Source organism: Pongo abelii, chromosome 23 (genome assembly GCF_028885655.2).
Source record: "Pongo abelii isolate AG06213 chromosome 23, NHGRI_mPonAbe1-v2.0_pri, whole genome shotgun sequence".
Lineage (NCBI taxonomy): Eukaryota > Metazoa > Chordata > Mammalia > Primates > Hominidae > Pongo > Pongo abelii.
The window spans coordinates 26085562-26109921 of NC_085929.1; the positions used below are offsets into that span (position 1 = coordinate 26085562).

The 24360-nt window shown below is 44.5% G+C and overlaps 1 protein-coding gene, 1 pseudogene and 2 gene segments (V, D, J or C); all 4 read right to left on the reverse strand.

The window, feature by feature from the left end:
• Positions 1-7679: 7679 nt before the first annotated feature.
• Positions 7680-8158, reverse strand: LOC100936405 (immunoglobulin lambda variable 7-46-like). The segment is given in 2 exon segments: positions 7680-8020; positions 8110-8158. Coding segments are annotated over 2 exon segments (390 nt in total).
• A 1706-nt stretch (positions 8159-9864) lies between these two features.
• Positions 9865-11288, reverse strand: LOC112130646 (set1/Ash2 histone methyltransferase complex subunit ASH2-like; annotated as a pseudogene).
• A 5612-nt stretch (positions 11289-16900) lies between these two features.
• LOC100936295 (immunoglobulin lambda variable 1-47) lies at positions 16901-18152 on the reverse strand. Its single transcript, XM_024239748.2, has 2 exons — positions 17821-18152; positions 16901-17706 (listed from the first exon to the last, which is right to left on the reverse strand). The coding sequence occupies exons 1-2, from the start codon at positions 17969-17971 to the stop codon at positions 17246-17248; spliced, it is 612 nt and encodes a 203-aa protein (XP_024095516.2). The 5' UTR covers positions 17972-18152; the 3' UTR covers positions 16901-17245.
• Positions 18153-21177: 3025 nt separating this feature from the next.
• On the reverse strand, positions 21178-23976 carry LOC100936242 (immunoglobulin lambda variable 1-51-like). The segment is given in 3 exon segments: positions 21178-22049; positions 22938-23305; positions 23415-23976. Coding segments are annotated over 3 exon segments (423 nt in total).
• Between the last annotated feature and the right edge of the window lie 384 nt (positions 23977-24360).

Consider the following 24360-nt stretch of genomic DNA (forward strand, 5'->3'; position numbering starts at 1 on the left):
GGAGGTAAAGAGAAGGGTGGATAAAAATGCCAGGGAGGGGGCTGGACAAACTGCAAATTAGTGTACCCTCAAATCAGGCACCTCAGCACTGACACCTCCCCTCTCATGGTTTCTTTTTTTTTTTTTCTTTTTATTATTATTATTATTATACTTTAGGCTCTATGGTACATGTGCGCAACGTGCAGGTAAGTTACATATGTATACATGTGCCATGCTGGTGCGCTGCACCCACCAACTCATCATCTAGCATTAGGTATATCTCCCAATGCTATCCCTCCCCCCTCCCCCCACCCCACAACAGTCCCCGAAGTGTGATGTTCCCCTTCCTGTGTCCATGTGTTCTCATTGTTCAATTCCCACCTATGAGTGAGAATATGCGGTGTTTGGTTTTTTGTTCTTGCGATAGTTTACTGAGAATGATGGTTTCCAATTTCATCCATGTCCCTACAAAGGACATGAACTCATCATTTTTTATGGCTGCATAGTATTCCATGGTGTATATGTGCCACATTTTCTTAATCCAGTCTATCATTGTTGGATATTTGGGTTGGTTCCAAGTCTTTGCTATTGTGAATAATGCCGCAATAAACATACGTGTGCATGTGTCTTTATAGCAGCATGATTTATAGTCCTTTGGGTATATACCCAGTAATGGGATGGCTGGGTCAAATGGAATTTCTAGTTCTAGATCCCTGAGGAATTGCCACACTGACTTCCACAAGGGTTGAACTAGTTTACAGTCCCACCAACAGTGTAAAAGTGTTCCTATTTCTCCACATCCTCTCCAGCACCTGTTGTTTCCTGACTTTTTAATGATTGCCATTCTAACTGGTGTGAGATGGTATCTCATTGTGGTTTTCATTTGCATTTCTCTGATGGCCAGTGATGGTGAGCATTTTTTCATGTGTTTTTTGGCTGCATAAATGTCTTCTTTTGAGAAGTGTCTGTTCATGTCCTTCACCCACTTTTTGATGGGGTTGTTTGTTTGTTTGTTTGTTTTGTAAATTTGTTGGAGTTCTTTGTAGATTCTGGATATTAGCCCTTTGTCAGATGAGTAGGTTGCGAAAATTTTCTCCCATTTTGTAGGTTGCCTGTTCACTCTGATGGTAGTTTCCTTTGCTGTGCAGAAGCTCTTTAGTTTAATTAGATCCCATTTGTCAATTTTGGCTTTTGTTGCCATTGCTTTTGGTGTTTTAGACATGAAGTCCTTGCCCATGCCTATGTCCTGAATGGTATTGCCTAGGTTTTCTTCTAGGGTTTTTATGGTTTTAGGTCTAACGTTTAAGTCTTTAATCCATCTTGAATTGATTTTTGTATAAGGTGTAAGGAAGGGATCCAGTTTCAGCTTTCTACATATGGCTAGCCAGTTTTCCCAGCACCATTTATTAAATAGGGAATCCTTTCCCCATTTCTTGTTTTTCTCAGGTTTGTCAAAGATCAGATAGTTGTAGATAAGTGGCATTATTTCTGACGGCTCTGTTCTGTTCCATTGATCTATATCTCTGTTTTGGTACCAGTACCATGCTGTTTTGGTTACTGTAGCCTTGTAGTATAGTTTGAAGTCAGGTAGCGTGATGCCTCCAGCTTTGTTCTTTTGGCTTAGGATTGACTTGGTGATGCGGGCTCTTTTTTGGTTCCATATGAACTTTAAAGTAGTTTTTTCCAATTCTGTGAAGAAAGTCATTGGTAACTTGATGGGGATGGCATTGAATCTGTAAATTACCTTGGGAAGGATGGCCATTTTCATGATATTGATTCTTCCTACCCATGAGCATGGAATGTTCTTCCATTTGTTTGTATCCTCTTTTATTTCCTTGATCAGTGGTTTGTAGTTCTCCTTAAAGAGGTCCTTCACATCCCTTGTAAGTTGGATTCCTAGGTATTTTATTCTCTTTGAAGCAATTGTGAATGGGAGTTCACTCATGATTTGGCTCTCTGTTTGTCTGTTATTGATGTATAAGAATGCTTGTGATTTTTGTACATTGATTTTGTATCCTGAGACTTTGCTGAAGTTGCTTATCAGCTTAAGGAGATTTTGGGCTGAGACAATGGGGTTTTCTAGATATACTATCATGTCATCTTCAAACAGGGACAATTTGACTTCCTCTTTTCCTAATTGAATACCCTTGATTTCCTTCTCTTGCCTAATTGCCCTGGCCAGAACTTCCAACACTATGTTGAATAGAAGTGGTGAGAGAGGGCATCCCTGTCTTGTGCCAGTTTTCAAAGGGAATGCTTCCAGTTTTTGCCCATTCAGTATGATATTGGCTGTGGGTTTGTCATAAATAGCTCTTATTATTTTGAGATACGTCCCATCAATACCTAATTTATTGAAAGTTTTTAGCATGAAGGGTTGTTGAATTTTGTCAAAGGCCTTTTCTGCATCTATTGAGATAATCATGTGGTTTTTGTCTTTGGTTCTGTTTATATGCTGGATTACATTTATTGATTTGCGTATATTGAACCAGCCTTGCATCCCAGGGATGAAGCCCACTTGATCATGGTGGATAAGCTTTTTGATGTGCTGCTGGATTCTGTTTGCCAGTATTTTATTGAGGATTTTTGCATCAATGTTCATCAAGGATATTGGTCTAAAATTCTCTTTTTTGGTTGTGTCTCTGCCAGGCTTTGGTATCAGGATGATGCTGGCCTCATAAAATGAGTTAGGGAGGATTCCCTCTTTTTCTATTGATTGGAATAGTTTCAGAAGGAATGGTACCAGTTCCTCCTTGTACCTCTGGTAGAATTCGGCTGTGAACCCATCTGGTCCTGGACTTTTTTTGGTTGGTAAGCTATTGATTATTGCCACAATTTCAGCTCCTGTTACTGGTCTATTCAGAGATTCAACTTCTTCCTGGTTTAGTCTTGGGAGGGTGTATGTGTTGAGGAATTTATCCATTTCTTCTAGATTTTCTAGTTTATTTGCGTAGAGGTGTTTGTAATATTCTCTGATGGTAGTTTGTATTTCTGTGGGATCGGTGGTGATATCCCCTTTATCATTTTTTATTGCATCTATTTGATTCTTCTCTCTTTTTTTCTTTATTAATCTTGCTAGCAGTCTATCAATTTTGTTGATCCTTTCAAAAAACCAGCTCCTGGATTCATTAATTTTTTGAAGGGTTTTTTGTGTCTCTATTTCCTTCAGTTCTGCTCTGATTTTAGTTATTTCTTGCCTTCTGCTAGCTTTTGAATGTGTTTGCTCTTGCTTTTCTAGTTCTTTTAATTGTGATGTTAGGGTGTCAATTTTGGATCTTTCCTGCTTTCTCTTGTGGGCATTTAGTGCTATAAATTTCCCTCTACACACTGCTTTGAATGCATCCCAGAGATCCTGGTATGTTGTGTCTTGGTTCTCGTTGGTTTCAAAGAACATCTTTATTTCTGCCTTCATTTCGTTATGTACCCAGTAGTCATTCAGGAGCAGGTTGTTCAGTTTCCACGTAGTTGAACGGTTTTGAGTGAGATTCTTAGTCCTGAGTTCTAGCTTGATTGCACTGTGATCTGAGAGATAGTTTGTTATAATTTCTGTTCTTTTACATTTATTGAGGAGAGCTTTACTTCCAAGTATATGGTCAATTTTGGAATAGGTGTGGTGTGGTGCTGAAAAAAATGTATATTCTGTTGATTTGGGGTGGAGAGTTCTGTAGATGTCTATTAGGTCTGCTTGGTGCAGAGCTGAGTTCAATTCCTGGGTATCCTTGTTGACTTTCTGTCTCGTTGATCTGTCTAATGTTGACAGTGGGGTGTTAAAGTCTCCCATTATTAATGTGTGGGAGTCTAAGTCTCTTTGTAGGTCACTCAAGACTTGCTTTATGAATCTGGGTGCTCCTGTATTGGGTGCATATATATTTAGGATAGTTAGCTTTTCTTGTTGAATTAATCCCTTTACCATTATGTAATGGCCTTCTTTGTCTCTTTTGATCTTTGTTGGTTTAAAGTCTGTTTTATCAGAGACTAGGATTGCAACCCCTGCCTTTTTTTGTTTTCCATTTGCTTGGTAGATCTTCCTCCATCCTTTTATTTTGAGCCTATGTGTGTCTCTGCATGTGAGATGGGTTTCCTGAATACAGCACACTGATGGGTCTTGAGTCTTTATCCAATTTGCCAGTCTGTGTCTTTTAATTGGAGCATTTAGTCCATTTACACTTAAAGTTAATATTGTTATGTGTGCATCTGATCCTGTCATTATGATGTTAGCTGGTTATTTTGCTCGTTAGTTGCAGTGTCTTCCTAGTCTCGATGGTCTTTACATTTCGGTATGATTTTGCAGTGGCTGGTACCGGTTGTGCCTTTCCATGTTTAGCGCTTCCTTCAGGAGCTCTTTTAGGGCAGGCCTGGTGGTGACAAAATCTCTCAGCATTTGCTTGTCTGTAAAGTATTTTATTTCTCCTTCACTTATGAAGCTTAGTTTGGCAGGATATGAAATTCTGGGTTGAAAATTCTTTTCTTTAAGAATGTTGAATATTGGCCCCCACTCTCTTTTGGCTTGTAGGGTTTCTGCCGAGAGATCCGCTGTTAGTCTGATGGGCTTCCCTTTGATGGTAACCCGACCTTTCTCTCTGGCTGCCTTTAATATTTTTTCCTTCATTTCAACTTTGGTGAATCTGACAATTATGTGTCTTGGAGTTGCTCTTCTCGAGGAGCATCTTTGTGGCATTCTCTGTATTTCCTGAATCTGAATGTTGGCCTGCCTTTCTAGATTGGGGAAGTTCTCCTGGATAATATCCTGCAGAGTGTTTTCCAACTTGTTTCCATTCTCCCCGTCACTTTCAGGTACACCAGTCAGATGTAGATTTGGTCTTTTCACATAGTCCCACATTTCTTGGAGGCTTTGCTCGTTTCTTTTTATTCTTTTTTCTCTAAACTTCCCTTCTCGCTTCATTTCATTCATTTCATCTTCCAGGGCTGATACCCTTTCTTCCATTTGATTGCATCGGCTCCTGAGGCTTCTGCATTCTTCACGTAGTTCTCGAGCCTTGGTTTTCAGCTCCATCAGCTCCTTTAAGCACTTCTCTGTATTGGTTATTCTAGTTGTACATTCTTCTAAATTTTTTTCAAAGTTTTCAACTTCTTTGCCTTTGGTTTGAATATCCTCCCATAGCTCGGAGTAATTTGATCGTCTGAAGCCTTCTTCTCTCAGCTCGTCAAAGTCATTCTCCGTCCAGCTTTGTTCCGTTGCTGGTGAGGAACTGCGTTCCTTTGGAGGAGGAGAGGTACTCTGCTTTTTAGAGTTTCCAGTTTTTCTGCTGTTTTTTCCCCATCTTTGTGGTTTTATCTACTTTTGGTCTTTGATGATGGTGATGTACAGATGGGTTTTTGGTGTGGATGTCCTTTCTGTTAGTTTTCCTTCTAACAGACAGAACCCTCAGCTGCAGGTCTGTTGGAGTACCTTGCCGGCCGTGTGAGGTGTCAGTCTGCCCCTGCTGGGGGGTGCCTCCCAGTTAGGCTGCTCGGGGGTCAGGGGTCAGGGACCCACTTGAGGAGGCAGTCAGCCCGTTCTCAGATCTCCAGTTGCGTGCTGGGAGAATCACTGCTCTCCTCAAAGCTCAGATGGAAATGCAGAAATCACCCGTCTTCTGCGTCGCTCGCGCTGGGAGCTGTAGACCGGAGCTGTTCCTATTCGGCCATCATGGCTCCTCCACCCCTTCTCATGGTTTCTGATATAGCTCCAGGGAGGTTTGATTATGAGCTTTAACAGCAGCCCCTTTAGTATGGAAGGCATCATCCCATATTCTGAAGAATGCTCTGTCCTGACTCTCAGTGCTTTTGTTCCATACAAAGGAGCCAGGTCTCTCTCTGGGTGTGAAAAGTGATGTTCGAAATGAATCTCACTGAATACGAGGGAAGGGCAGCAATGAGTCCTGAGTCCCAGGAGATATCCAAAGAAAAACGGTGTGTGAGACACTCAATTAACAGCAGGAGGATGTTGTCAGGTTTATATCACAGGAACAAGCTCTGGGCCTCAACCTAGTGACCTCTTTCCTTTAGTCTCACTCACCATGATGTGGGTCACGCATATTTCACCACCTCAGCTGCTTTGTCACTTGCTGGAGACCTCATCTTTCATGTGGACAAAGCTACCATCTCCTAATTAGACCCTCTACTTTCACTCTCTCCCCTCCTTTTTCATCTTCTTTGGAGAAGCTGGACTTTTCTCCTAAGTCTCAAATCAGTCTGTCTTCCTTGCTTACAACTCCCTAAGGGCTTCCTATTGCTCTCCCCCTTCTGGCCAGTGTCACCTCTTGGATACACCACAATATACCTTCTTCCTATTGGCTTGTTGGCCTTCACTTTTCTGCTTGGTGTCAGTCCTGTGAAAACAGGATCCCTGTCTGTCTTGTCGCCTCTGTATCCTTAGCACGAGACCTGAGCCTGGCACATAGTAAGTATTCAGTAAACAATAAGGACAAACAGAGATCTTTATCAGTGCACGTGCCTGAGACAGACCCAGCTGGATTCTGTCCCTGCTTGCCCTGGCCTATCATGGCTGTATTTCCAGGGCAGCCTGTTCCAGAAATCAAGGACTTTCTGATTCTTCTGAGGCAGTCTGACAATGCTGTGGCCAAGGGCTCTCTCTGAAGTCTAGCCCTGAGAAAACAAAGCAGCATTCTCTAGATCACTGTTCCTAATCTGAGCCCTGGGTCCTGGTTAGCAGCAGCACCAGCAAACATGCACACAAATGGTAAACAGCCCTGCTGTCCTGGTTGTATCTGGTGCTGCAGTTAGGTCATGCTGCTAGGAGAGCTGACATGTTCCTGTCTCACACCCCCAGACTGCAGCACTGTTTGGGCCTCCAGGGGGCTGTCTGAAGCCAACAGTTGAGATCAGCGTTGTCCTCAGCCTGGAGCCCAGAGACGCTTGGGAAGGCCTCCTTGCCAAACTGGTAGCCCGAGCATCCATCCTGGATCCCTACAGACAGATATTTGCTTCTATAAATCAGAAGTTTGGAGGCACTTCCTTGTCATTGTTGGTACCAGGACACAATTCCAAGAACCTTATTGCTGCTGCTTCCAGTGCAGGAGATGGTGACTGGTTTAGTCACAGACAGACTGTGCAGGCTACCAAGTGAGCCCTGACTGCCCAGGACCCTGAGAGTCAGGAGAGAGGCACAGGGTGTGGGAGGTGGCATAAAGATGTGTAAAACCAGAGAAAAAAAGCATAAGGTTTGACCCCCATTGTGGAAATATTGAGAACAAAAATGAAAGAATGCATCCAAATGAAGAAATTTGTTTGTTTCTGATAAGACAGCTTTGCAGTGAACTTGGTGGTTTTTAATATTTTTATTTTATATAATAGGCATGTATTGGTTTGAAAGTAACTCAATAAAACAAACTTTAGTCATATACAAAAAAAGTTTCTTCTCTTTGCTCTTAGCTCAGAAAGCCTATACACTGAAGATGCTTCTTTCTAGAGGAAATGCATTTTGACTCAGCCTTTATATCTGATCCTGCTGTTAGTGTTCCTTTTAGAATATAAAACAATTAACTTTTCCTTTTTTTTTTTTTTTTGATCCAGTTACTCCCAATTCATTCTTACATTTCCTATGCATCAGGACTTAAGTAGAAATAGGAATCAATTCAAACCCTTTCCTTCCCCTTTGTATGGTTGGTCCACATGTAGGCTGTCTTGGGATCTGGCGTGTCTGATCACGCAATCTCCACATCACAAGGGCCGAGGGAGGTTTATGTCTTGGTTCCTCTTATGAGCCTGTCACTGTGCTGAGCACCACTATAGTGCAGCAAGCAGTAATACTCAGCCTCATCCTCAGGCTGTGCACCCGAAAGGGTCAGGGCAGCTTTGTCCCCAAGGAGGGAGCCTGAGAACCAGTCAGGTGTCCAGGGGTGTTTCTTGCTTGTATCATAAATCAGTGTCCTGGGGGCTTGGCCAGGCTTCTGCTGCAACCAGTAGGGATAATGATCACTGGTGACAGCTCCAGTGCTGGAGCCACAGGTGAAAGTGACTGTCCCTCCTGGGGACACAGTCAGTGAGGGCTCCTGAGTCACCACAGCCTGGGAATTGGACCCTGAAACAAAAAAAACAGACATATATTAGGAATTAGAAAGGGAGAAAAAGGGATCCCTTCAAAGGCTGGTATTTGAAATCTCTCTTAACCTGGGCAGCAAATGAGGAGGAACTGGAGGAGGAGCAGAGTCCAGGCCATGGTGCTGATATTGGAAGGGACCCCTGGCGCCAGAGCTGGGGCTGGATTCTGATGGCTCTTTATCTCCTATTGAGCTCTCTGCATGGAGGGGGTGTGTTGTGTGCTGCTTTATGCAAATCTTTATTGCCTTTATCACCACCTGGGTCCACAGCCCTGAGAGCAGCTACACTGTGAGGGGCCAGCCCAGGGTGGCTGTGTGCTGTGGATTTGTCCTGGGGGAGGAAGCACTGCTCTAACATTTACATGAGTCAGTGAGCATCTGTGCAGGGTTCAATAAGTTTGAACCTCTTGAGCTTCTTACAATCCAAGAGACCCAGACCGCCCCCTGGTGGCTTTCCCGGACTGAGAATGCGTGGTGTTTCTCTTGTTTAACAAATAACTATTGATTTATCTTTGGACATGCCACAATATTTCCCAGGCCAATTCATACCCATGAATTGTCTATTCTTTGCTCATTCCTATTTGTACTACTTTCTCTTGCTGTTGCTGAAATCCTGCCCCTGTGACTCTAATGCAATTTTAGTGCTACACATGGTGTTCATTGTTATCTGAATGGTTTGAATGATGAAATAATTGTTTTAATGACCTACCGACTTTTTGAAACTACTTGCATTGAGCCTCATAGTGGATAAACAGCTCATTTATATGAGACTTTTTAAAATAATTTTCTTTAGAAAATTTTTTAAAAGAAAATGACCAAAGGTTGAAGATTGAAGTTTTCTTGTCAAGTCAGTGGAAACTCAAGTGAGCCATGAGGATCATCAGCAAGGTCTACGTAACAACCCCACTCTCACCCACCCCACCACTCAAAATTGTTCTGGACACCAAGCCTGGGTGAGCTTTGCTGGTTGGCAATGCTTCCTACATAGAATCACACATTGTTGCCGGCAGAATGCAGCATTGTCTATTACTCCACTGGGAGAGGACAAATGGATGCTTGTGCTTGGAATTCTCCTGAACTCTGCCCATGTGTCTCTTTCCTTGAATTATTTTAATCTGTATTATTTCACTGTAGAAAAATCATATTAATGAATGTCACAGTTTTCAGTGAGTTATGTGAGTCCTTCTAGGGACTCATAAGAAGTGAAGGGCTGTTAGGGGTCCCTGAGCTGAAAATTAGCTTTGGAATTGAGAGTGCTCTTTGGAATCCTCAGACCTCCCTGGTTCCAATCTCGCATTATTCTTTTTTTAACTTCAAAACAAATTTTATTTAGAAAGAGTCTTTCATTTTGTTGATGATGCAAGCAAGCTTCTTTCACAATTACACTTCTAGAGATCTAGTAATTTCAGAGATCTAAGTCTTCAAAGGTATGTTTTAAAATTAATAACAAAACCAAATCCATACCGACAGGAAATCACTTTTTGCTTGGTTTGGAAGGGACAGCCATTGATACCAGGTGTTCTCAGAAACGGGCTCACCACTTCCTTGGAAAACAGATAACATGGAATCAGTGTCCACAGAAGGAAATCTCTTTAAATATGTTCGTTATTAGGACAAGATTATTTATTCCTGGAAAATGCAGTAAGATAAAAAGTCCCAGCTGGCAAGGTATGCAGTACAGCACCAGTTTTACAGAGGGATTACAAGATCTTGGGATCAGTAGCTGTTGGCTTATGGCACGCAAAATAAGAGCAGTCAATGGAAGTGGAAGAAGAATGATGATGAGCAGGGACTCTCTCCCAGTCTTATTCAGCCTTTTAACTTGCTAAATGGATAGGCTATGTTCTGGAGCATCTTTGGGAAAACACTTGAGACAGTTCAAAAAACAACAACATCTACAAAAGCCGTCCAGTATCATTCCCCAGAAAGTGCATATTTGAAAAGAAAGAGGGAACTGTTCAGGGTTCCCGTGGAGGATTGTGCCTCCACCCACTCCTGTCTCCAGGAGATACAAGACATCAGCCAGAGTGTGCTCTACCACAGCATCCCAGCCCATGTCACTCATAGGGGAGTGAGATCCTTTGGAGGACACTTGCAGCACAGTCCAAAGTTAATGCAAACCATGCAGCTGTTTTCCCGTGAGATGGCTGGAAATCAACCCCCTCAAAAATACCCTTTTATGCAACATATTAACTGACATTATTTTTATAAAATATTATTTTACTGTGCAGAATCTGTTTTAGGCTCTTCTGTACTTTATCCAAAATGTCTTTTTCCTCAAAATACAAATAATTCTTGTATTTTATCAAAGCCTTATCTTTGTAAGTATCAGGCAATAACTTGGCTGTCTCTGTGTTTTCAGGAAGATTCATATAAAATCCCAGGACACGTCCTCATCCATAGCTAGAAGAGTATTATTTGCCAGTGGACAGGTGGAACTTGGTTCCCTTTTGCTCTGCCAAGAATACCTAAGTTTATCATAACCTAAGGGAGATTGATGTTTACCTTAGGGCTGAGACCAACTCCATTGGCAGTGGTGTGTGGTGACAACTCATCCTTGATGATTTCAAAGTACCAGGTCCCTTTCCATACCCCATGAGAGGCCTGCATCATAGAGTAGCCCTTCTTTCCAACCACAGTCAGCCAGCTGGTCATTGGAGATCTTTACCTGGAGAGCTCAATCATGTTAGACTAACAAAACCTGTTCACAGAAACAGGCTCTGTAGAGGTCTTCAGGAATAACTTCTCCTGCCTAGCAGTCTTCAACCTTCTGAGGACCTAGGGTGTGTGGATCAGGCTCGGTTGGAATATACCAATAGCCATCTTTGTTAAATGGGTGTTTTAAAAGGTGTAAGGGGCAAGACACTGAGCAGAAAACAAAGGGTCACTCTGGGCCTTCTTGGTGGTCTCTGGGATCTCATCTTGCTGTTTGCACTGAGCTCCTCTTCCTCTTTTCTGCTGCTTCCTGTTCATTGCCCCATTCAGATTCCCACTCATAGACAGGGCACTGCTTTGCTTTTGGTTGTCATAAACAGGATCAGTTTTACCAAAGTTCTGATCCAAAAGTCCAAATCTTGGGCAATCTTCTTTCAGGTCTTTACTCCCTGGATCCAGGTGGTCCTTTACCAAGAATAAATCTCTCTCTTTACTTGTTGTTTTAACAATGTTATTCAGCCTAGTCATTTTCCCAGGTGTCTGAATGGTCATCATGCACTCCCGGTATTTATCAATAAATGGTATAACATTCATCCTGTTTTCGGGACTGCCATGCCAGGTTAACCAAAGCACTATGACAACTGTAGTTGGTCATGAAAGGTAGACAGGATGACATGTTTTTGCCAGATATATCAACTATGAGCCATTTTCATAGGACAGCAGATGCCCCTCTCCAGCTGGAGAGGCTGCTACCACTGCCACCAGATTCATCTCCCCTTCTTTGGCCATGGTTGCACTAGCGGCTGCTCCTGGACTGGGTCAGGCACCCACCGCTACCGTCATGGCCATTCTCACACTTTCTCATGTTATTTTATGTCACCTGTAATGAGGCACCTCCAACTCTATTGGTCTGTTAGGATGCTGTGGGGCTGGCACAGCAGGAAGGGCATCCTGGCTACTCAGGCACACTCTCCTAGTCCTGTATATCTTTATTGTTCTTGTAAGTAGAGAAACTGCACCAAATATAAATCTTTTTGGTTTTGACAGTGGTAAATTATTCAAACACAAAATACATATTTTAACCATTTTCAGGCATACGCTTCAGTGTCATTAAGTAAAGTAATACTGTTGTACAACGACAGTACCACCATTCACCTCCAGGAATTTTTCATCCTCCCAAACCAAAACTTCATGCCTGGAAAACATCATTCTACTTCTTGTCTCTATGGATTTCACTACTCTAGGTACCTCATATAAGAGCAAACAAAGAACATTTGTCCTTTTGAACCAGCTTATTTCTGCTGGCATGATGTCTTTAGGGTTCATCCATGCCATCGCATGGGTCAGAACTTTCTTTTTAAGGTTGGATACTATTCCCTTGCGTGTGTATACTATATCCCGTTTATCCATTAGATGACACTTGGGCTGCCTCCGCCTTTTAGCTATTGTGAATGATGCTGCTATGAACAAGGGTGTACAATTTTCTCTCGAGATCCTGCTTTCAATTCTTTGAGGCACATGCCCAGAAGTGAAAATTCTGATAAAATGGTAATTCTGTATTTAGTTTTCTGAGGAACTGTCATCAAGGCCACCACAGTGGATGCATCATTTTATAGTCCCTCCAGCAATGCATAACAGTTATAATTTCTATGTATCTTTGCTAGAACTTATTATTTTCTATTATTTGGGTAAAGCCATCTTAATGGGTGTGGGTCCTGATTTTGTTTTGGGTTGTTTCCCGTTTGCTCAAGTATTGAAATGTAAGACATTTTCTTTCTTTCTTTCTTTCTTTCTTTCTTTCTTTCTTTCTTTCTTTCTTTCTTTCTTCTTCCTTCCTTCCTTCCTTTTCTTTCTTTCTTTTCCTTCCTCCTTTCTGTCTTTCTTTCTTTCCTTTCTTCTTTCATCTCTCTCTCTCTCTTTGTAGAGACAGAGTCTTGCTTTGTTGCCCAGGCTGGTCTTGAACTCTTGACCACAAGCAATCCTATCGCCTCAGCCTCTCAAAGTACTAGGATTATATGCATGAGTCACCATGCCCAGCCATGAGATAATTTTACATGGTGATTTTTGTATTCGGAAACACTACCGAATACATTGAATCATTCTGACAAAGTTTTCTTTTGTGGGACTCTTAGGGGTATTCTACATATGACATTAAATCAAATGAAAACGGAGATAATTTTACTTTCTATTTCTAATTTTTATTTGGTTTCTTTCTCTTGCCTAATTACTCTGGCTAGGTCTTCCATTTCTGTTTTTAGTAGAAGCGGTGAAAATGTGCATTGTTGCTTTGTTCCTGATAGATATTACAAAAACACATCTTTGGTCTTTCAGATTGCATATGATGTTAGTTGTAGGATTTTCATAGATGGCCTTTACTATGTTGAGGAAGTTTCCTTCTATTCATAGTTTGTTGAGTGTTTTTACCATGAAAGGGTGTGGAGTTTTGGGAAATGATTTTCTGTAGCCAGGGCCTTACTACATTATATCTGGAAAAGCAACTCTGCTTCACACCCACCCCTACCCCCTCCACTATATGCCTGGTGTTAGAGAGGAATAAATATCTTGTGTCTTCCAGGGAAAAAGGGTCAGTTCATCAGAAACACAGCAGTGGTCACCTGTGTAAGGGGATGGGGGAGCAGGATAGGCCCTCACAGGTACAACTGTGGACTCTGCTCCAAGCCATAGTAGCTGTTACATCTCTGTAGATGTTGACTGAAATGGAGCTACCCCTGCCTCCCTAGACTCAGACATGGGCAAAGGATCCAGGGAAAACAGAGGCATGAACCAGAATCAGAAGCAATAAGGTGAGGGGACTAGGCTCAGGCTCCTGTGAGTAGCTTGGGGTGACTGTTATATCAAGTGCCCCATTTGTCCCAGAGTTGGTGGCTGTGTTGATGAGTCTCTCAAAGAAGCCAGTTTCTCCCTCACTCTGCCTACCTGCTGCTGATGGCCCCTCTTCTCCTGTAGATTGATCAGGAATGACTCCTTCATAACTCCCAAATTTAGGAGACAAGCTAGACTTCTATCGGTGGCCCCAGAGTGTCCATTAATGGGTTTTAGATGAAAGGAAAGGGTGTGCAATGGTTTCTTCATGCAAATCAGTCCCCTCCTCTTGTCTGCCAGCCGCTTCATAGAACCTCAGTCCAGACAGTCACCAGAATACATGTCCCAGGTGGAGTGGAGAAGGCCAGGTTGGCTGAATCTGGTTCCCTGTAAGGACACAGCTGCTGAGCCCAGTGAGAAGTGAGCAGATGATACAGGGTCACAGGAGGATGGCTTCCCAGTTGTTCTTACCTGTAGATGCCTCAAGGACAAGCCTACAGCACCCAGTGCTGCCCCAGTCCTAGACCTACTGAGCCCTTCAGTATCTCTCTGCCTTTGTCTCTTTCTTCTGCACCAAAGATATGACTGTGAGGGCCCTTGTTAAGCTGCATTTGTACTCACTGCTCTGTGCAGAATTCCTGTAGCATAACATATCTGTCTGGTTCATGCTGCTATTTTTAGTAAAGTCCTGGGATCTTAGTCTCACTGAAGGAGATTCTCTGATAGACATCAGAACAGAGAGCCCTGTTTGGTGAAGGGAAGCCACTAGAAATGCCAGGCTATGGCCAGAGATGCCTCCTTCTTCCCCACTCAGGAGTGTGGCCCCTTTTCAGACTCCCAAGTCCTGTCCTGGAAGCTCTGGGCTCTCAGGGTTGGTCTCCCCCTACTCTCAGCCCACCCACCTTCAGCATCAAAAGGACCTTGGAGTTTGGTGTCTCACTGGACAAAAGGAGAGCCATGCTGAGCTCTTCTATTTCTTACTTAATTACCCCTGGCATAAGCCCCACTGTGTGGGGACTAAGTAGTCAGTCCCCTTGCATCTGGTTTTGAAAGACTTATGAGGTCCCTCATCCAGAACTCTGGCTGCAGCAACCCCAATGGAGGTCTTGAGTCTACAGACTTGAAGAATAATAGAAACAAGAATTAGGGAAGTGAGTAGGCTTTATTGATTGGGAATCTTATATCATGTATTTCGTACTAACTGCCATGCTTTCTTGAGGGTAGCTGTGTTAGAGAAGCTCTGTCTTTGAGGTTCATCTCATAGAACTGACATCAGTAAGGGGAGGCCAGCCCCAATGCTGCCTCTTCGAGACTTTGAACCCTGTGAGGAGTTGGTAGATAAACTACAGGGCACACAGGTAAGTTTGTATTTCAATTTAACTATATCGTGTGGGAAATACACATACAAATTCCTCGTCATTGTTTTACTGAATTCAAATTTAACTGACCTCCAGTGTTTTTGTTTGATAAATTGCAGAATCCTACCTCCAGACCACAAGCACTCCCTCTCTAACAAGGGCTTACTGCACGAAAAGCAATCACAAAGCTGTTGTCAGGATTCAATGAGGTCACACTCTCAGGAATTAAAAAGCTGTTGGTCAATAGTAAGGAGGCAGCTGTACTAAATCTTGATACAACCTATGAAAACCTCTAGGATACAGCAAAGGAGGTGCTAAGAGAAAAGTTTAGCATTAAATACTTACATCAAAAATCCAGAAAGAGCACAAACAGACAATCTAAAGTCACACCTCATGGAACTGGAGGATCAAGAACAATGCAAACCCAAACTCAGAAGAAGAAAAGAAATAACAAAGATTAGACCAGAACTAAATAAAATTGAAACAAAAAACAATACAAAAGATAATATGCACATAAACTGAAAAACCTAGAGAAGATGGATAAATATCTGAACACACGCAACCCTCCTAGATTAAACCAGGAAGATATAGAAACTCTGAACAGACCAATAACAAGCAGTGAGATTGAAATAATAATTTTAAAAAGTCAACCCCCAGAAAAAGTCCAGGACCAGACAGATTCCCATTTGAATTCTATCAGACATTGAAAGAAAATTTGGTACCTAGTCTATGACAGTAATTGTGATGGTGAATATTGAGTGTCAACTTTATAGGATTGAAGGATGCAAAGTATTGATCCTGGGTGTGTCTGTGGGGGTTTTGCCAAAGAGATTAACATTTGTGTCAGTGAGATGGGAAAGGCAGACCCGCCCTTAATCTTGGTGTACACAAGCTAATCAGCTGCCATCGTGGCTAGAATATAAGCAGACAGAAAAATGTGAGACACTAGCTTAGTCTCCCAGCCTACATGATTCTCCTGTGCTGGATGCTTCCTGCCTTTGAACATCGGACTCCAAGCTCTTCAGTTTTGGAACATGGACTGGCTTTCCTTTCTCCTCAGCCTGCAGATGGCCTATTGTGTGACTTGTGATCATGTGAGCTAATACTTAATAAACTCGTATATATATGAGTTTTTTAAATATATATATATATATATATATATTCCATTAGTTCTGTCCCTCTGGAGAATACTGACTAATACACTAATCCACATGCTCAATAATAAGTGGGAGATAAGCTATGAGAACACAAAGGCATAACAATGATACAATGGACTTTGGGGTCTTGGAAGAAACGGTAGAAGTCAGATGAGGGATAAAAGACTACTCACTGGGTACACTGTACGCTGCTTGGGTGATGAGTGCACCAGTAGTATCTTAGAAATCACAACTAAAGAGGTTGTTTATGTAACCAAAGACCACCGGTTCGCTAAAAACCAATTAAAATAAAAAAATTAATAATTAAAGAGAATAAAACCACTAAAATCCTTAAAAACCCAAATAAATGAATAAGTAAATAAACAGAATATGAGAACGTCTTCCAGTATAGAGAGAACCAGAGGTAAGAGATGAAGAAGCAAGAATCCCAACAAGACATCACAGACTCTCCTGTCACCTTAGATGAACACAACTCCAAGGGTTTCATTTTGATGGATGATAAATTCAAACTTTAAAATAAACAAAATCAGGAATAATCAACCTAACAGCCCTCAAAGGTAGTAATGAGCCCTCTATGGGATGGGTGCAATTCAGTGAGAACAGGAAGAATCTCAAAAGGAGTTTGCAGTGTGAAAAAAGCCAGAACAAATGGGAAGTAATGTTTGATAACATTGATACATTCCAAAAAATGGAAAGCAAACAATAGTGACAGAGGCAGATCTGTGGCTGCACAGGAGAGCGCTGGGGAAGGGAGGGAGGGAGATGACAAGGGGTCATGAGGGGTTGCTGGGGTTGGTCACAGGTTGCATAGCTGCGTGTTGGTGGTGATGTATTCAAGGATCAAAAAAAGTCAACATTTGTCTAATTTCCTATTATAAATCTGGGTGGTTTATTAGATGTGCATTATTCCTACATGAAAGGAGTTTTATTTAAAAAGAATAGGCTGGAGAGAAAGGAAGCACAGGGATTCACACTGAGGAGCAGACGGAGGAAGACACCACTCTGGAAACTCCTGGAAATGGGAAAAGGAGGATGACAGAGACACAGGTTTCCCATCAGAGGTGGGTCTGTGACGACACAGCTGCATCTGCCACCTCAGCCCAGGACTTCAGTGCAGAAACCCTGTGTCCTAAGCTGCAGGGAGCAGGATGTTCTGTTTCCTGGATGTCCTGTTCCTGACTCTGAGGATGAAGGGGAGGAGGAGCCTCCACTCTCAGGCAGGGCCCTGGGTGCCCCTGGACCCATGAAGGAAGCTACAGCAGCAGAAGCCACAGGCCAGTCCTGAGCAGAAGCTGCTGGGGCTCACCCTCCTGGCAGAGGGGGAAGGGGGTTCTTGTCTCACTTCCCCATGGGCCTGGAGCACTGTGGGACCACTCAGGCTGTTATCCAATGCTGCACAGTAATAATCAGCCTCATCCTCGGACCGGAGCCCACTGATGGCCAGGGAGGCTGAGGTGCCAGACTTGGAGCCAGAGAATCGGTCAGGGACCCCTGAGGGCCGCTGATTATTATCATAGATGAGGAGTTTGGGGGCCATTCCTGGGAACTGCTGGTACCAGTATACATAATTACTTCCGATGTTGGAGCTGCTTCCAGAACAAGAGATGGTGACCCTCTGCCCGGGGGTCCCAGACGCTGAGGGTGGCTGTGTCAGCACAGACTGGGCCCAGGACCCTGGAAGTGAGAGAGACACAGACATGGTGATTGACAAGAGACAAAAGGAGACAAGAGGAGAAAGCAGGGCCCCATGGGCTTCCCAGGCCCCTCTCTTGGTCCCCATCCTGTCACCTGCACAGTGAGTGAGGAGGGTGAGGAGGAGAGGGAAGCCGGCCATGCTGGAGATTGTCCTGAGTCCTGGCTTCTCTACCCACAGCTGAAGCTGAGCTTCCCCCAGATCTCTCCCTCTCTTCATACTCTGAGAGGGGGAGAGTCCATCCATGCAAATCAGACTCCCGGTTTGTGACCCCACCCTGAGCCCTGGGTCAGGCTCCTTGGCTTGAGTATGTCAGGGGGTGGCAGGGGTGGAGCTTTGTGGTCCCAGGGGGTGGGGAGGACACAGGACACAGCTGTCAGCCCTGAGCAGAGGACATCAGGCAGGGCAGGTGCCTGGTTCTGCTCTGATTACCCCCAGTCTTCTCAGAAATGGTCTCCAAGTGCCCCCTAGTGTCCAGACTAAGGCAAACCGTTCTATGATCAGGTGACCAGAGCCTCTGAGATTCACCGCTGCCTCTGCCCTGCCCCGGTTTCTGGCCACTGCCCCCGCTCTCAAGTCCCGGCCCAGTAAGGTGGCACCTGTGTCTCCCTCCTGTGACCTCAGGGCAGTCTTCACGCTCTGCTGGACTCCTCAGGAGTGAATCTGTCCATGGCTCTTTGGCTGTACATTGTAGAGGATTCAGGTGATGTCTACACAAAGTCCTTTTATTTCAGGATCAAGCCCAGAGCGGGGACCGGCCCCATGGTCTCACTTCCCACCAGTGTTGGACACCGGGTCCTCTCCTCTCATGTGGCTCCTTCCTGGTGGCCAGGGCTCCACTTCCTCTGTGGATCCTGCTGCGCTGAGGAGAAAGGGAGCTCTTCCCTCTGGGATGTCCTGGGGAGGAATTCCCAGAGGGTGTTTCTGGTAAATCGCCGTTCTCCCTCTACTTCCCCAGATTTGCAGTCATAGTCATCTGGATACTGTGACCAGGGATCTTGCCTAGGAGTCTGTCCTCCAAGCACTGAATGCCAGTCTGTGGGGGATCTTGGCAAATGTCTTTGGAGGGTCTCACTTATGAGCAAAAAGAGCAAAGATGCTCAGTCTTTGAAGATGGGAAGAATTAAAATTTTAACTTGGTTTGACAACCAGAGTCTGTCCTCAGGTGAGCCTGATATGTGATAGCTCTTAGCATCGAGCACCCCAACTAGGATTTCCAGGGAAATATTATGGTTCAAATTCAGTAGTGAGTGTTGTGGGGGTGGCTTGAAGATGATGGAAATTATTCATCTTTGATCTGTAATGACATCTAGAATCTAATAAACTAAAAACAATAAGCTTAAGAAAAAAGATAATTCTGTTAATCAAAATGAAAAATGAAATAGATAATGTCTATGACTTCATGAGTTCTGGCATGATACACCCTGGGCTCTTAACAAATATTTGTTTGGGGAATTTTATGGGGATGGAGGAAAACAGCTGGATGGTTATGTTGATATTTATATACTGTTGAATGTATCATCAGGCAGTTGCAATACAGTGAGATTATTTGTTTATTTATTTATTTATTTATTTATTTTTTTTTTTTTTGAGCTGGAGTCTTGGTCTGTTGCCCAGGCTGGAGTGCAGTGGCACCATCTCAGCTAAATGCAACCTCTGCCTCCCAGGTTCAAGCAATTCTCCTGCCTCACCCTTCCAAGTAGCTGGAATTACCAGCGCGCGCCACCATACCCGGCTAATTTTTGTATTTTTTTAGTGGAGACAGGGTTTCACCATGTTGGCCAGGCTGGTCTCCAATTCCTGACCTTGTGATCGGCCCACCTTGGACTCCCAAAGTGCTGGGATTACAGGCGTGAGCCACCACTCCTGGCCACAATGAGATTTTAAATGCTCCATTTAAACAACCAAATAGTGAGATTTATTATAGACATTTAAATAAAACCAATCCGTATATGAAACTGAAATAAAATGTATGCTGTGTTTTGGGATTGCATTTCAAGGGTGTCATTATTTTAAATGTTCCTTTTAGTGTAAGCCATGTTCCTTTACATAATTTTTATAGTTTTTAAAAAGTTTATTGTGATTATATAACACATCAGGCATATTGTTTTATTTACTTCCAAGTAGAAATAAACTATTAGAGCTGTGCTTCCCTTCCTGTTTTTTCTCATTGCTTTTTCTTTGATGATGCATAGATGTTCACAGTGAATTTTGTTTTCCTTTCCTCCCACGTTAATGAACAGGGGGTCACCGAGGCTGAGCACTGTCTCACATACAAGACAAGGCTGCCCACGGCCCCCTCCCTGCCCACAGATGCGCTTCCTGGTGGATGCCCCATCAGCTGTTAGGCTGAGGGCAGAGAGAGGAGCAGATCCACAGCTAAAGAACTGGACACCCAGAGGCTCCAGGAGGAAGGGGCAACAGTTGCGACAGTGAGACCTGGACAGAGGACACTGAGTATGGATTTTTTATGTGATCCTCCTCAGGGACCCTCACAGACAAACCAAAACCCCAGTCCCTGTGTGTCTTGAGGGCCCAGATCCTTCCAGGTCCTCCTTTTGTCACTGCGCTAGGTCCCAGGCCTCTTCTTCCTATGAGTCACAATGGACAGTCTCCTCTTCAGGCTGCACCCTCCTTACCACATCCGACCCCACACCCATCTGACCACTGTCTTCCGGTGACCAGAGCTGGCCCCATGGCCTTCACACTGCCTACCTCCTTGTCCATCTTCTCTGAAGCATCTGGAGTTTTCCTCACAAACTTACCTGAGATTCTGTATCCTCCTTGTCCAACCCTCTAATGGCTGCTCTACCCTCCCCCACTCAAGCTCTTCTGTCCTCACCGTGAGATGCCACCTTATCACATCAATATTTTAGCTTGATTCTCTTTTCCACAAGATGGTGTCAGCTAGAATATTCTAGGCTTACCTATCAGCCTTCATCCATTTTGGTATCAGTGCTGGGCTCTGCTATGAGGGCATAAGTCTTAGATGTCAGAGTCTGGGAGCTTCAGTACAATCAAATTCCCTTGAAAGCGTCCAATTCTTTTGGCCTGAGAGTGAGGCTCAGTCTCCCCTCAATGCCAGAGTGGCCAATAATCCTCAAAGAATTCTTTTTTGTCCCCATATATATATATATATATATATACATATACATATACATATATATACATATACATATGTATACATATATATATTTATCATACCTTAAGTTCTAGGGTACATGTGCACAACGTGCAGGTTTGTTACATATGTATACATGTGCCATGTTGGTGTGCTGCACCCATTAACTCAGCATTTACATTAGGTGTATCTCCTAATGCTATCCCTCCCCCCTCCCCCAACCCCACAACAGGCCCCAGTGTGTGATGTTCCCCTTCCTATGTCCAAGTGTTCTCATTGTTCAATTCCCACCTATGAGTGAGAACATGCAGTGGTTTTTTTTTTTTTTTTTGTCCTTGCGATAGTTTGCTGAGAATGATGGTTTCCAGCTTCATCCATGTCCCTACAAAGGACACGAACTCCTCATTTTTTATGGCCGCATAGTATTCCATGGTGTTTATGTGCCACATTTTCTTAATCCAGTCTATCATTGTTGGACATTTGGGTTGGTTCCAAGTCTTTGCTATTGTAAGTAGTGCCGCAATAAACATACATGTGCATGTGTCTTTATAGCAGCATGATTTATATTCCTTTGGGTATATGCCAAGTAATGGGATGGCTGGGTCAAGCCGTATTTCTAGATCTAGATCCCTGAGGAATCACCACACTGTCTTCCACAATGGTTGAACTAGTTTACAGTCCCACCAAAAGTGTAAAAGTGTTCCTATTTCTCCACATCCTCTCCAGCACCTGTTGTTTCCTAACTTTTAAATGATTGCCATTCTAACTGGCGTGAGATGATATCTCATTGTGGTTTTGATTTGCATTTCTCTGATGGCCAGTGACGATGAGCATTTTTTTATGTGTCTGTTGGCTGCATAAATGTCTTCTTTTGAGAAGTGTCTATTCATATCCTTCGCCCGCTTGTTGACAGGTGTTTTGTTTTTTTCTTGTAAATTTGTTTGGGTTCTTTGTAGATTCTGGATATTAGCCCTTTTTCAGATGAGTAGATTGCAAAAATTTTCTCCCATTCTGTAAATTGCCTGTTCACTCTGATGGTAGTTTCTTTTCCTGTGCAGAAGCTCCTTAGTTTAAATAGATCCCATTTGTCAATTTTGGCTTTTGTTGCCATTGCTTTTGGTGTTTTAGACATGAAGTCCTTGCTCAATGAATTCTTACTGAGGAAAGGAACCTCTTCAGACTTCTATCCTATTCTTACCCAAACTGGAACACAGGAAAAAATGAGTAGATGGCTCAGGAGATCTGGCCCACCCTCTGAGCCTCAGTTTATGCCACCCCTCCTCACTTTAGTAAGAGGGTCCTTACAATTTTCTGGTCCCAGACACCTCCACCACCTCCCTCCACCATCTAGGGGGACTGGCTGGCTCTGCTGCCTGGTATAATGCCTGGGCCTTCCCTTGCCCTCTGTGACAGCCTCCACCTTATTTCTTTGGAAGGAGGATGCCAGGGGGAGACTGGAAGAGAGGAGAGAGGGGAGCCCTCAGTGGATTCCTGATTTCTAACTCTTTCTTCTCCTCATTGGGGAACTGAGAGGTGAGGATCAGTTTGCAAGGGGTGAGGTTGGTGCCCTCTAACCCTGTCCTGGGCACATAGAAATAAATGTTTCTACAGATTCAGAGACAGCCCTTACAAAGTTGGAAACAATGCCTGGGATGGAGACCCTGGGCTGAGCAACATCCTCAAGTAGCCCTGAGCCTTCACCTGGCCAGAGCTACAGTGAGGAGAGTGATGGGAGGAGGGTGAGGGAAGGAGTCCAGGTCTTGGGAAGCACCTCTGCTCCCTCAGGTCTCTAGTGAAGCTCAAAGGCCCACAACTCCTCACCCCCTCCCCACACCATGGGCAGGCACAGGAAGGTCTGTGAAGACACAGCTGGGCCTGCCACCACAGCCCAGGATTTCAGTGCAGAGACCCTGTGCCCCAAGCTGCGGGAGCAGAATATTCTGTTTCCTGGAGTCTGTGTTCTTGACTCTGCAGACTAAAGTGGTGGAGCCTCCACTCCTAGGCAGGGCCCTGGCTGCCCCCAGGCCCATGGGGGAAGCTACATCAGCAGAAGCTAGAGGTCAGATGTGAGCAGCAGCTGCCGGCACTCACCCTCCTGGTGGAGGAGGAAGGTGGTTCTTGTCTCAGTTCCCCATTGGCCTGGAGCATTGTGCCAGCACTCAGGCTGCTATCCCATGCTGAGCAGTAATAATCGGCCTCATCCCCAGTCTGGAGTCCAGTGATGCCCAGGGTGGCTGACGTGCCAGACTTGGAGCCAGAGAATCTGTCAGAAATCCCTGAGGGTCGCTTATTATTTTCATAGATGAGGAGTTTGGGGGCTGTTCCTGGGAGCTGTTGGTACCAGGATACTGCATAATTCCCGATGTTGGAGCTGCTTCCAGAGCAGGAGATGGTGACCTTCTGTCCTGGGGCCGCAGACACTGAGGGCGGCCGCGTCAACACAGACTGGGCCCAGGACCCTGGAAGCAGGAGAAACACAGACATGGTGATTCTTGGTCTAGAGAGAGAAGGAGAAAGCAGGGCCTCATGGGCTTCCAGGACCCCTCCCCTGACCCTGTGTCTGGGCACCTGTGCAGTGAATGAGAAGGGCGAGGAGGAGAGGGGAGCAGGTCATGATGAAGATTGTCCTGAGTCCTGCTTTCTGTGCTCACAGCTGAAGCAGAGCTTCCCCAAGTCTCTCCCTGCCCCTCTTTATACTCTGAGAGGAGGAGGGTCCATCCATGCAAATCAGACCCTCCAGCTTTCTGATCCCACCCTGGGCCCTGGGTCAGGCTCCTCTGCCTGAGGATGTCAGGGAGTGGCAGGTGTGGGGCCGTGTGGTCCCAGGGGGTGGAGAGTTGACATCTGTGAGCCCTAAGCATAGGGCACCAAGCAGGACAGGTGGCGCTGGTCCTGCTCTCATCACACCCAGTCTTCTAAGGAAGGGTACCCAGGTGCCCCCTGGTGTCCATTTTGGTCATTGTACACCACCATTATATGACAAGGTGACCAGAGCATCTCAGAGACACCCCTGCCTCCCCGTTGTTCTATCCATGGCCCCCTCCATCAGGGCTAGGCCAGGCAGCCCCTTCTTTTTTGTGTGACCTCAGGGCAGACTTCACATTCTACTTGGTTCCTCAGCGGTGAATCTGTCCATGGCTCCTTGGCTGTTCACTGTATAGGACTCAGGTGGTGACTACACAAAGTCCTCTTATGTCAGAATGAAATCAAGAGCACTGACCAGCCCCATGGACCCATTTCCTCACCTGTGGGGACACCAGGTCCTCTCCTCTCGTGTGGCTGCCCTCTGGTAGCTGGAGCTCTCCTTCTTCTGTGGATTCTGCAGTGCTGGGTAGATAGGGAGCTCTTCCCTCCAGGATGACCGGGGCACATTCTCAGAGGGTTATGCTGGTAAATCTTTGTTCTCTCTCTTCTTTTCCAGACTTGCAGTCATAGTCATCTGGATCCTGTGACCAGGAACCTCACCCAGGAGTCTGTTCTCCATCACTGAATGCCAGTCTGCAGGGGATCCTAG

What these genes read in the sequence shown, in the direction of transcription:
- LOC100936295 (XM_024239748.2), bottom strand. Translation starts at nt 17,971, where the DNA reads ATGGATGGACTCTCCCCCTCTCAGAGTATGAAGAGAGGGAGAGATCTG. An exon ending in CCTCCTCACTCACTGTGCAG is followed by an intron (nt 17,707 to 17,820) that starts GTGACAGGATGG and finishes TCTCACTTCCAG; the next exon opens with GGTCCTGGGCCCAGTCTGTG.